The sequence below is a fragment of the Mytilus edulis genome, chromosome 3 (assembly GCF_963676685.1).
Source record: "Mytilus edulis chromosome 3, xbMytEdul2.2, whole genome shotgun sequence".
In the NCBI taxonomy this organism is placed as follows: domain Eukaryota; kingdom Metazoa; phylum Mollusca; class Bivalvia; order Mytilida; family Mytilidae; genus Mytilus; species Mytilus edulis.
Window position 1 is genome coordinate 74,957,685 of NC_092346.1, and position 13,861 is coordinate 74,971,545.

General features: G+C 30.6%; 3 protein-coding genes across 5 annotated transcripts in view; 2 read left to right on the forward strand and 1 right to left on the reverse strand.

The window, feature by feature from the left end:
* The window catches only part of LOC139517412 (lysosomal cobalamin transporter ABCD4-like), a 28,059-nt gene extending 27,604 nt beyond the window's left edge, over positions 1-455 (reverse strand). For both annotated transcript variants that reach the window (XM_071308403.1, XM_071308402.1), the window contains exon 1: positions 331-455. In XM_071308403.1, the coding sequence (XP_071164504.1) occupies positions 331-374 (44 nt within the window). In that variant the 5' untranslated portion in view covers positions 375-455. The remainder of the gene's footprint in view (positions 1-330) is intronic.
* The window catches only part of LOC139517441 (alpha-2A adrenergic receptor-like), a 541,200-nt gene that overhangs the window by 206,059 nt on the left and 321,280 nt on the right, over positions 1-13,861 (forward strand). The gene's annotated exons all lie outside the window — the stretch shown is intronic.
* LOC139517413 (adipocyte plasma membrane-associated protein-like) lies at positions 243-11,592 on the forward strand. Of its 2 annotated transcripts, none has more exons than XM_071308404.1 (10): positions 243-309; positions 2,296-2,388; positions 3,322-3,420; positions 5,157-5,272; positions 6,199-6,291; positions 7,070-7,186; positions 7,608-7,779; positions 8,457-8,591; positions 9,153-9,333; positions 10,272-11,592. In XM_071308404.1, exons 2-10 carry the CDS (start codon positions 2,297-2,299, stop codon positions 10,485-10,487), a joined length of 1,221 nt encoding a protein of 406 aa, XP_071164505.1. In that variant the 5' UTR covers positions 243-309; position 2,296; the 3' UTR covers positions 10,488-11,592. The 2 variants fall into 2 exon arrangements, with proteins under 2 accessions (XP_071164505.1, XP_071164506.1); XM_071308405.1 differs by lacking the exon at positions 243-309 and adding an exon at positions 454-526.

The following is a 13,861-nucleotide window of genomic DNA, read 5'->3' on the forward strand; positions in this document are numbered from 1 at the left end:
CAGCTAGATTCTACATCTCTTACTTTAAACTTATATAATACAAAAAAGGGGGGTGGTGTAGAAAGTTGGATCAAACTTATCTATGCTTGGGCTGACATTGTGTTTAAGAAATTATAGCTTGCATATTTGAGGTTAGTTTAAGTTCTAATTTAATTCATGAAGTACACATTTTTCGAAGCAACAGTTTAGTTTTAGCGTTCGTTCTCGTCAATGTACATGTGAATATAGAATGTTGGTAAATAGATATATCACAAACACCGGATAAAAATAAACACTTTTTGTATTGATCAGAAGACTGTACGAATGAATGTAAGTTTTCGAAGCTTTTACTTTGTTTTGTTCTTATGTCTAAATGCACTCCTTTCTGGTGACATGTCCTATAACAAATGTTTGACTCTTTCACAAGATCATGCCCGTTTGTGCTGCAACACCGGAAAAGGATAAATAAATGAGAATTATCTCCCCTTGGATAAAAAGTAATCAGCTTTGTTTTCACATAGATAGTTTCCTGAGCTACTAATTACAAGTGAATATCTTCCACAAATAAGATTAATAAGACGTACTTCCTTAATTTAAACATCTAGATAATATGCAACACCAAATCCTTATTTTGAGTTTGATATACAATGATATTCAAAAATTATAATACTATATGTAGTCAAATAGTAGACACTAGAGGTGAAAAATATTAGATAATTTATATTAAAAAATTCAGCACACATAAAAAATTAAAGGCGTCGCCAATTATGACACTGTGTATCATGTATATTATGTTGAACATGTTGAAATGAATAAAAAAAAGTAACATATAAATAAAGCTAATCTCAGTATTAAACTGGGTAGCTGCGAAAACGTAGCTCTATTGTCCTTTTTTTTTTTTGCCATAGACTATGGTCCGCAAATATCAAAAATCATCAAAAGGACCTTAAGAGCTACGTTTTCGCAGCTATAAACTGGGCAAACATACAAAACACGAAAAAGAAATCCAACTACTAGCTATGCGTTACATGCCAAGAGAAACGAACTCTTAAAGACCTTACCGTCTAGCAAGAGCAAGAGTCAAAGACTGTAGCCAACGTACACCCCACGGGGCGTACATTTATATTTATATTTTTTATATTTTCAAACTAAGTGTGTATAGACATATATATTCATTGTGAAGTGCTCCTTTGAAGGAGGGATTTCCTAATACAGATACAGCTAGCAAAATCAACAATTTATAACGAAGTATCACAAAGGAACTATGGCTGATAATATACTACAATAACAAACTGACCACATTTTATGAATTTTTTGGTGCGCCTATTTCTGTTGACCAGTCATACTTGTATGCAAAATACCCATAGTTTTTCTGTTAACCAGGCATACAGGTTTAATTATTACAACTAATAATGCCTGTGTGATGTTTAGATAATTATAGACATTCCCTTAAAATAACATATGACTCCAGGTTAATAACATATGAATTCTACGCCTGGTTTCCATGTGATTTGCAGACATCGAATTATGTACAGGAGCCTAGTAACCATGGTGACCTGACAACTTCTGAAAAAGCAAAAGAAACCTTTAAAAATGATTTAAATTTGCATTGGGTATTGCAAGTGCTTTCAAATTTGCTTTAAGGTGACCTGAGGTTATTTCTTAATGTGATATATTGTGACCTATGGGGGTACTCTAATGGAGCCCAATGTCTGTTTATAGTGTTTTTTCATATGTTTGTGTCTGTTTCTAAGTTGTTGATTTTTCTTTGATTAAAACTTTGATAAAGGAACACTCGAAATTGCTAATTACTGTTTGTAGTGTTTATTTAGAAGATGGAAGGTAAAAATATAAACCGGTCACATAAAAAAATGATCTCTCAAATCAGATGTCATTTTCCTCCCACAAAAGGGTAAAATATACCAAAAGTAGGTATTGTCATGTAAAGATATTTGTATTGCAACGATCTTTTCATACTTGATTGTAATAATATCGAGTTTGAACCCAATTTGATGAGAAACAACAAAGATACACTTGTTTTTCATTCACACGTCAAATTAATTCAGGCCAGGCAAACTGCGCGCGGAAATTTGATCAGGTCACACAACATCGCGTAAAAAACAATTCAGTAAGGAAAGTGTTAATGCAGAATTGTTATGTTTTGTTAATTTGTAAAAACAATTTGTGATAAAATTTCATATGTTCTATATGTATGTGCTTCAAATATTTTCCTTTTCTTGATTTACAAGCTTATTCAAAATAATTTTAGGATTTAGTGTTATAAAACATATTTTAATTGTGTTTTTTTTTTGGCAGAATGAGCAATGTAAGACAAAGAAGACCTATACATACCCCTCAAGATGATCAAGTGGAAGATGAGGATGAAAGGAGGAGCCGTGACTCTGGATTGTATGTCACTCATATTAATTTTGTATGCTCCACTACTAAGTGAATTTTTGTGAGATATTTATTTATAGAAGGGAGAAAAATTCATGAATGTTCATTATAAAATAAATAGGTCTTACTTCAGTCTTCTTTGATATGAAAACATCAACAAAGAGGGGGCAGGACCTTTGTTCGGGACGTGGGGATCGTTTATTTTTAAGCTCAGGATTTTGGGATTGATCCTTTCCAGATCTGGGATTTCTTTTCTTGAGTTTCAGGATGTCAGGATTTTAATTTTTTTAAATTCAGGATCCTCTGGATTTCATGTTTTTAAGCCCAGGTTTTTGGGATCAGGACCCCTCCAACCCCCCTTCATCAAAGGAAGACAATCTTCTAAAGAAATGGTCAGGAATTTAGCTTATAAAGGTTAAATACAGAAAAAAGTAAAATAAGTTTGTTTACAACAGTTTTACCGGAATTGTCAGTTTGAAATGCTTCTGAAATTGATTAGATCTTTCTAAAACTGTAATCAAACTGATGTGCAGCTGTTATTTGTCATTGTCTGTCTGTTAACACCACAGTATCTGGAGGATAAATCTTTTTCTAGTTGGATCATCATCATGTTTTAATATAATGTTCTTTATTACTTATAAAAGGTTTAAATTACAAATACAAATAAATACTATGAGCAAGCCTGTATCAATATTTTTTTCCCCTGAATTTCTTATTATTCAATTATCATATATTAATGGCTATTGCTAGTTTGGACAATTGATATAAGTGCTAAAAAAACTTCAAATTCTAATTTGTTATTGACTCAATACTGCATGGTGTCCTTTTTAAGCAGAAATGATATTGTCAAATAAAGATCTTGTCTACATATACCACCAAGCATTGTGTAACTATAGTAAAGTGTATGTAACTTATGATCACTTATGCTTTACGTTTTGCTTATAGCTGGACACATGCAGCCTTTGTTGGATTGTTAACAGCCCTGATTCTCACTCCTTTAATATTGATTATCATACCATCACCAATTGACCCTGTGGGTTACAGGTACGTCACATGTAGTTATCTGCATACTAGTTTTATTTCCCAAACTATGTTATATTATTCTGACGTAATGGCTTTATTTCTTTAAGAAGAGAATTAATCTATGTATCTATTGTTACATTTGGTAAAATTATTCAGTTGTAACCTAATAGATTCATCTTAGAAAACTTTTCATCATCTTCACTGGAATTGAGAATTGATAGATTATTTAATTTTTATACCCTGTCAAAATTAAGACGGGACGTATTATGGTATACAAATGCCCAGTGTCCGTCCATCTGTCCGTCCGTCTCTGTCCGGCAAAAACATGTCGCACCGTAACTTGAGAACGACTCATCCAAATTTCATGAAACTTAATATAGTTGTTTCTTATGATGGTCAATTGATCTGTATACATTTTGGTGAAAATAAGATTAAAACTTTTTGAGTTAAAGTCCTGTTGTAACTAAAACAGGGGTGTGTTTTCTTTCACATGTCGCACTGTATCTCAAAAACGATTCTTGATTATTGCTTTAAACTTTACACACTTCTTAGTTATATTAATCTTAATATCTGTATACTTTTTAGTGATGATTCAAAATTTCATTTTTAAGTTATTGAGTATTTTGTTAAAAAGGAGGAGTTTTTTTTTACATGTTGCGCTGTATCTCAAAAACGATTTATAATTATTGCTTTAAACTTTACAGACTTTTTTTTTTGTTATATTAATCTAAAGATCTTTATACCTTTTGGTGATGATTCAAAATTTTGTTTTTGAGTTATTGAGTATTTTGTAAAAAAGGGGAGTTTTTTTTACATGTCACGCCAGATCTCAAAAACAATTTATGATTATTGCTTAAAACTTTACAAACTTCTTTTTTATATTAATCTCAAGATCTGTATACTTTTCGGTTTTGATTCAAAATTTTTTTGTAAAAAAAAAAAAAAGAGGGGGGGGGGAGTCACATGTCCCGCCGTATCAAAAAAACAATATATGGTTATTGCTTAAAACTTTCTCAGAAACTATTTATGATTATTGCATAAAACTTCCACAGAGGACGTCGGGCGGATCATGCGCTCATGGCGCAGTTTATTAGTGTCTGGCGGAAAAGGAATCATTTCTCCATTCTAGGCAATTGTTGTCAATTCATTATTTTTAAGAACCTAATACTTCTTTGCAATAGCCCAATCTAGAACCTCATGCATGTAAAGAAGTGGATTGTAATATTCTAATAATAGGTTGATTCTGAGACAAGTGACTGTTTAAAGACTAATAGTGCTTTCTTTTAAAGGATAGTAAATGTGAATGATATAGTAGCTTTGTTCAGTGCTGGTTTCTATAATATTATATCTTGTGCATAGTCATGTTTTATTTATTCTGAAAAGATATTAAAGTATACAAACTGTTTATTGTTTTACTTCATTTTTCACCAATATTTTTTTGACGCCAAGTTTTCACTATAACACAGTACCACAGCAATCAAAACAAAGGACAAAAAGGTAATGACACAAAAACTAACAAGAAAAAAAATAAGCATTGCTACGCGACACAACATATTGTACAATTCATTTCGACACTTGAAACCTGGTGCTATCCAAAAATCCTGGGGAAAACACTGTTTACATATCACACAAGGGCTACTTTAGGAAAGATAACTCTGTATTATGATGTTCTGTCACTATGTAATTAGTTATATATATCTATAATACACAGACCAGTTTTTGACTCATATTTATTGTTTTTAAATATGTTTGCCTAGTTTTAAGCCAAGACCAGAACTAGTAGGGCCACTTGAACCTAACAACCACTTACAGAAAGCAGAACAAATCTATGATGGTCAAGTATTAGGACCAGAATCCATAGTTGTTGAAGGAGGTAATTCTAGATTCATTTCATGCATATCAAATGTTTATGTCAACTGATTAATGCGGTGAACATGCTTGTTTTCACCTATATTTTCTATCAGCTAGTATAATTATAACATGATCATTTTACATCTATATATATTTCTGTCATATGCAAGGATAATGTGGGGCCAAGTTTCCAACACTTGAAATAATTACTTTGTTGATCTGGTTAATTTTAGATGTAGGTCATGTAATCATAGTAATACAAGAAAATGATATGGTGGAATAATCAATAAAACATAAATTTTATAACAAAAGCAAAGAAAAGGTGTTTTTATTGGTGAATTTGGTGTTATATAATGTGAATTCTTTTATATTCGTTGGATACCAATTTTCATGGATTTAGTGGGTACAGGGAAACCACAAATTTATTGGTTCAACGAATTACAGATTTTCTAAAGGAAGATATGCAGACTTTGCCAAAACAATGAAAATTTAAATATCCACGAAAATGCAAGTCTTTCTCAATCCACTAAAATTGGTACCCACGAAAATAAATGAATTCACAGTTATTACATTAATATTGCATTTAAGCAAAGTTACCGTTGTCCATTTTGTTGTGAAGAAGAGTTAGAATAAATCTATTTTAAGATTTTGAAGTTGTTACAGTTAATATAACCACTATGAACATGAATGAAAGAACATGTGGTGTAAACGACTAAATGAAACACACACAAAAAATGTTCAACAATAGGCAACAGTTTATACAATATTCTTAGCACTTTTAAATTACAATAATTCTGAGACAATTGAGTAGTGAACAGATTTACCAGGAACTATTTATCTACAGGTCTGTCATTACACCAAAGTCCCTAAGTACCATAATGTAATAATAAAACTAGACACAACTAAGCCGGTAATAGCAGTGTGACATCATTGTATTCTATTTTCCAGAGCATATTTATACTGGCACTATGGATGGTAAAATTCTTCATATCTACAAAGGACAAGTTCAGGTTCTAGCAAAGTTTGGAAAAGATCCATGTGGTAAATAGACTTCTTGCTATGTTATTGAAGCCTATAACATTTTTATTTAAGAATATCAACTGAAACAAAAATTATGGAAGGGAATATATGCAAGATATATGATGTTTTTATGTGCAGGCATGAATGGAAGTAGATTTCAGTAACACAAGTTTGTAAATACTAAGAAAAAGTTTTGTCTGCTTTCATCAAAATTATTACAAAAGTCACTAAAATGAAACCACATTTTAGTTTTACAGTCAAGTCACTCAAGTGTCAAATGTATCTCTAAAAGTGTCTAGATCAAATGCTTTCTTTGAAATGCAGGCCAAACAGCATAGTTAATTTGGAAAAGATGATTACCGGTAAACGTTTGATGCAAAAGTTGATATTTCAAATGCCAAAATTTATTGTAAATTTGTTCTCATCCTGAACATGCATGAACTATTTGCCACTGGACAATGAGCAATCAATAACCAATAAATCAAATGCCAAACAGATGTCAAACTTTATTTGAAAACTTTGTCATCAATATTCTAGACGATTGGTCATCTTGGTATACTTGATCATTATAAGGGCATTATAACATCAATTTATAATGTTGTGCTGTCAAGAGAAAATAAGTGCTGCATGATGCTATGTATCTAGCAAGTCAGTCTGTATATGCTTGGTGCTTTTACTAACCACAATCTTGTCAACAATACACAGACCAAAAAATACCTTAGTCATTCTTAATCAAGCTTATGTCATATTATGAAAGATTTATGGAGAACATTTCTCTGCATCTTTATATTTTTTTCAGGAGGTTTTGATAATGAGCCAACTTGTGGTAGACCCCTAGGAATGAGATTAGATAAGAATGGCTACCTCTATGTTATAGACACATATCTAGGATTGTATCAGGTCAATGTTGCTACTGGTTTGTATCTTATTACGTAGAAAATTGTCAGCTGTGATTAAAAAGTGAAGGCACATTCATGATATGTTAAATTTTGGTTGAATAGTTTAAAGGTTTAGAAATTTTTGTACAATGTAGTAAAATTAGATAGATTTTATAATTTTGTTTTTATAGATAAATTTTATACTTTTTTTTAACAAAAAAATTACTTGAAACTTTTTTGTTTTAAAATTTCATTAGGGAACATATATTACATTATTGTAGTAAATAAACAATTTTGTAAGAAGTTTCGGTCAAAAAGGACTAACGAAATTGTTGATTTACTGAAATAAATATTTAATAAATTTTTATCAATATTGACCATATTATAAATGTCATTGGGGATTGTGAAGTTTGAGGCAGAAAGTAAGGAAGAAAACAATAATCTATTTTTTTTTTACAGGAGACTTTGTTTTGTTATGGCCTACCACTGCTGAGATAAATGGTAAGGTACCAAAGTTCCTGAATGATTTAACAATAGCTAGCAATGGCATGATATATATGACAGATTCAAGTACTAAATGGGACAGACGTCACAACAGATACTGCATCTTTGAAGGAGAAGCCTCAGGAAGGTCATAAATTAGAACTTTAGTCTTGACATGGTACAATATGAATCTTAAATATAAATTAAATGAGGTGTGACACATACTAACACAAGAATACCAGAAATAATATCTAGATGTTTGTAGGAGGTCTTTAATGATGGAAATTCATATAACACCTTACGATGGGCTTAACATGAATGGGTGCTCTTCAATTACATGATTTTGCGTTGGGTTAAAAATTTTGTAGCACTTAACTTTCGATTGATTACATCTGTCATTGAATGAACACATGATAATTCTTAAAAGTATGAAATTAGGGATGGTATTTTAATTATCACCTCTGTACTTTTCAAAAGATAGTCATATCATGAGTAGCATGTTACTGATACTAGTACTACTTTAATAGTGCAATGCTGATAGTAAACTCATGATACTTGTGCAGAATTTAAAAGTGTAGGAAAGATATAGATTACAGCTTATTTATGTGTTAAAATTTTATCAGCAAAGTAAATATTTTATCTCATCAAATAAAAGATACAAAATATTTATCTCAACAAGAAAAAATCAAACCATAGATTATTGTATCATGCAGTTATACAGGTCTATCACGGTCTATTTAACTAGATTTATTACGTTAATATTTGTATAAAATACCAGATTAGTTCTTGTTCTCTTCTGACTGACATTGAAATTTTTATTTACAGACTAATTTCATACAATCCAAATACTAATACCACCAAAGAGCTTGCATCAGGATTAGCTTTTGCAAATGGTGTACAGATTTCTAGAAATGAAGAATATTTACTGATTTGTGAAACAACATGGGCAAGAATATTTAAGTGAGATGATAATTAGTTCACTAGTTTTTTTATTCAAACCAAACGCTACTATAAATAGCTCAAATATATGAAATTGAATGATGATATTCTTAACTTTCCATGATGATGATTTCTTACAAAATAATAGGAATTTCTCATTTGAATTAAATATTACTTTGTTGAAAAGCAATAACATATTACTTTCATCTTCCTTGAATCCAAAAGCAACATAGGGAAAACCTCAAGTCACTTAGATAACCACATAAATTGGTACCCACCAATATACATGAATCCACAGTAAGCTCCTTAAAGCATCTCGTTTTACGTTATACCTTTTAGAATATTTAAACGACCACCATCACCAAAGACAAAAAGTGCACAAAAGATAGGTTATTGATGATTTTTCCCAAACTGATACTGTGAAAATTTTAAACAGGGTTGATTTAAACATTGCAGACAAAGTTGACATATTGTACAAAAAAAATCAAAATCAAAATATTTTAAAATATTCATTTTCTTACATCTTATCTATATTTTGATATTGCTTAGCCATATTAACAGTATGATTCCGATGTATTGAAGGTACCATCTGAAGGGGCCTAAGAAAGGGACAATGGAAGTATTTATGGACAATCTCCCAGGACTCCCAGACAATATCAGACTCAGTAGTGGTGGTGGCTATTGGATTGGAATAGCTACATTGAGGAGTAAAGGATATGAATTCATGGCCAATAAACCTTGGTTAAGAAAACTGATAGCAAAGGTATTTATTTGGTTTACTGAATCACTGTTACTGTGCCTTATTTCTAAGTTCCCCTTATTGTCCCTAAAACACAGATTTATTGATGAATGAGTATATTCTTAATACTTTTTTGGTTTCATATTCATATCAACTTGTACTTTTAATTTAAATATTTTTTTAAATATTTTTTTTGTTAGATTTGTAGGATTATTGTAAAATCTAAAAAAGGTCATGTTTGCATGTTGGCCAACATTAAAATAAAATGTTTATGATTGTGTTACATAGGTAAGTTGAAGCATCATATACTTAAACATAGTCTTTTTTCTCTTGTATAAAAAAGTTGGTCACTAATAGGTTGCTTTTGAAGCAATAACCTATGGATAAACCAGAATCAGTTAATTACTATTTTCTATTATTATACTTTTATTATCAAAATTTCTTATATTATCCATTCATTTTATTGGACACAAAGCATTTGTTTTTTATACCCCTGCTTTAAAAAAAGTTTGGGTATACTGTTTTGTTATACCCTGCTTTAAAAAAAAATTGGGGGTATACTGTTATACCTGTGTCTGTCTGTCAGTCCATCCGTGAGTCCATCCGTCTGACCCATGAAATTTTTTTTGTCAAATCTTTTTTCAAGAACAACATTACAAGGATTTCTGAAATTTTGTTTCAGGATTTATATGAGTCAGCTATACTGTGTGATGCATTTTCAGATTCATCACTCAACTGAACTTCCTGTTTACCAAACAATTACATCAATTTACATATGACATCCAAGTTGAAAATTTTCCTCACATTTTTCTCAGGAACTTTATTACAAGAATTTTTGAAATTTGGTTTCAGGGTTTATATAAGTCAGCTTGACTGTATGATAAATTTTCAGATTCATCACTAAAGAACTTTAGATTTATCTTATTCAATTATTATGATTTTATTTTCAATATGCTTTTCAGATTATATCACAAGAAACCATTATAAAGTTTGTACCAAAATATGGATTAATATTAGAAATCAATTCAGAAGGGGAGATAACTAGAAGCTTACATGACCCTACAGCAACAAAAGTACCTAGTGTGAGTGAGGTGGAAGATAAAGATGGTGTTTTGTATTTGGGGAGTTATTTCTTACCACATATGTCAAGGTTATATCTAGGGAGGCTGAAAACTTGAACCCAGCAAGATAATGTTCAGGATAACTAGATGGACTTCAGCAATTGAAGGATAACACGTTATTGTTGCTAAAAATTTGCATTCCTTGATTCTGCACTTTGAATTTGTGAAATGTAAATTTGTATCATCAAAAATAAGAATGGTTAATTTGCTGTGCTGAGAAAAGAGACATACATATCAAATGTAAATGTGTATCAATATAAAAAATAAAAAACAAAATATTGCATTTTTATATTTATGTATTTGTTGTTGAAACCATAAATTACAATTCCACTTTTGTCAAATGAATATAAATGTACATGTATATAGTAGGTGTATAGTATTATTCATGTTTTTATAATCACATCCAAGGAAAAAGAAGATATATGTTTATTTCAAGTTTGCATTTGTTCCAATTCTTTATTTCCAAGCTCTTATCAATTTAAAAAAAAAATCTTGGAGAAAGGTATAGAACCACTAATTCAGGCCCGGTCAGAAAGAACATACAAGAAAGTAGTACATATTTTAAACAAAATATTTCCTACACATAGCTGTATCTTTATCAATAGCTGGTATATTTGGTTAGTTGTGGTATCAAATGAAAGCTTGAAACTTGTGATCACTGTAGAAACCTTTTTAAAAGATTTATTTGAATAATAAAGAAGTTTATGAAGTTGTGATAGAAGGGCACATTTGACCTGTTGTTCAGATCAAATGTTTCTGTTTTTGTAATATCAAACTTTGGAACCAGTACACTCTTATATGCAATTAAAAGTTTGTTGATTTTTTCAGCACAAGTCAGTGTATGGTACAGCCATTACTGCTTCAAATTGCAGAATTTAACATAGAAAGCAATGGGGCTATGAATTAGTGGTTTTATACCTAAACACAATAATTTTGTTAATGCTAAAATTATGTCCACATGCCATCAGTTTTCAAGTTGAAACATAAAGTTCAAATAGATATTACCCATTTTGTAGTCTTATTTTTTATTTATCTCTTTAAAAAAAAGCTTGTATATAACAAATATCAACATAATGAAAACATATGTATTCAGACAACGTTTATTATTCAATTTCTTTAGTGCTGTAGATTGATTTGTGGAAGAAATGAAATGTTTTGTTTTGGCATCAAGTATAACATTTTAATGATGTAGAAATTTGTAAACATTATCAGCTGATTTATACTATTGATAAGAAAAAGCTGGTTTTTTTATATTCAAGATGGGGTGGTTTAATTTTTTCTCTCAGATCTTCATTGATCAAATTTCAATTTTACATTGTAATTGTTTAGTCATCCAAATTGCAAAAAAAGTGACCATACCTAAATATCAACAAAAACTTTCATCATTTAAAAGTAATTAGAGGAAGAGATGCACCTCATGCACTGTAATGTTTCTCTTCTCTTACAAGAAACTTGAATATGAAGGTTTACTAGATGCAATGATAAAATCTATATTATTTGTGTTTGATTTTAATGCAAATATGGGTATTTTCTTTATGTCCTCTATAAAGCATTTAGTAACAAATTGGGCATTTAATTTTGATTTATGTTTTTTATTAATTTAATGTGTTCACTGGATATAAATGTTCAGATTGTCTATTCACTGTTGTATGATGAACTCACTGTCAATAATAACTTCAAATTTTCTCTAGAACCGTGCAGGAAGCAAGAAGAAAATTATGTAGTAAGTAGATGTAACAAGTTATACCCCTGTACACCTAAACATAAAAATTTGCACAGCCCATTTTATTGTGGTCAAAGAACATAATAATTAACTTAGTATTGTGTAATAATTCATAAAAGTAATTGTAAATTAGAAATGCACAAAAAACATACTTTTTCTTTGCTGTACTGAAGACCCATTGGTGACCTTTGGCTGTTTTCTGCTGTTGTCATGGTGTTGTCTCTTAGACACATTCCCCATTTCCATTCTCAAATTTATAAAATGGATACAGCACAAAGCTCTAGAATGAAAATATGAGTGACAACGGCTAACTATATGGTCAAAGCTATATGCTGAAATTTTAATTCATTGTGACAGGTTCGGGTAGTCTTGAATATTGAGAGTAGTTCATTGTCTTTGACTGGAAGTTGCTTGTGTATTACAGAAATTAGCAAATTTTGAGGGATATAAGTAATTTATGTGTGGTACTTTTTAGTTTTAAATGGAGAAATTCATTCGATTTTACCATATGGAATAACTATTGTTTCTTAGTACAGAAGTTGACCCCACAAATAGACTCTTTTTTACTTTATAAAGGGAGATAACTCAAAAACATTCTGTTATACAATATAATGTACTGTATTTATATGTTTTCTTAGCTAGCAGGAAAAGAGTCACGGGGGGGGGTCTCTTCCTATATAAAGGTATATACATATGTGCCGCTGGAATGGGTCCCTTTTTTGATCCGTCAAATATATCAATGGGGTGCAATTTTACCGAGGAAATATATCAATAGGTAGTAATTGACCGATTGTGATATATCAGTATATGCATATAGGTACTATTTGAGCTGATAAATATATGAATGGGTTATGATTTTGCTGTGAAATATATGTATAGGTAGGGATTTCACAATTATTCAATATATGAATGGGGGGTGTTTTTAAAATCCCAGCTGCACACCTGTACCCAAAATCCCATGTTGAGACCCCCCCCGTGAAAAGAGTATAATGTCCCCATATTTATTTTTTTGTTATCTGAAAGCTTGTTTTAGAGCTATCTTTAAATATTTAATTACCATGTTTAGTATACTAGTATAAGAATAGTTCTTTTTCCATGCGGGAATTTCTCGCTACATTGAAGACCTGTTGGTGACCTTCTGCTGTTGTTTTTTTCTATGGTCGGGTTGTTGTCTCTTTGGCACATTCCCCATTTCCATTCTCAATTTTATAGTCCTTATATCATATAAAACTTTTGAAGTCTGTGACTTAAAAATAAGCATGGTGATCTAAATATGTTTGTCATAATTTTTTTTAAATGAACATTACATAAACTTTGGTTAGGCAAAGCATATAAAATTTCTTATTTTTTGGGTTTATTTTACTTTAAAAGTATCTCAATGTTTTTCCCTAGGAACATAGACGCCTCTGGGTGCGGGAATTTCTCGCTACATTGAAGACCTGTCGGTGACCTTCTGCTGTTGTTTTTTTTATGGTCGGGTTGTTGTCTCTTTGACACATTCCCCATTTCCATTCTCAATTTTATTACTTCAAAATCAAAAAAAATTAAACAGTTTTTTGACCCAATTAATAATTATTTCATTCAAAATATATGGTGAAATAAATTTTGAAGGAATAAGGAAATACACAGTAAACACAGACTAAGTTGTAGACCTGAAAAAAATTAAAAGGCCAATAATTGTATCTTTTCACTTATTTTGTGGTACCCA

Excerpts from the sequence above, each read along its gene's own strand:
- LOC139517413 (XM_071308404.1), top strand. The coding sequence starts at position 2,297 with ATGAGCAATGTAAGACAAAGAAGACCTATACATACCCCTCAAGATGAT. Across the intron at positions 3,421-5,156 it reads ATTGACCCTGTGGGTTACAG|TTTTAAGCCAAGACCAGAAC; the intron begins GTACGTCACATG and ends ATGTTTGCCTAG. Across the intron at positions 9,334-10,271 it reads TAAGAAAACTGATAGCAAAG|ATTATATCACAAGAAACCAT; the intron begins GTATTTATTTGG and ends TATGCTTTTCAG.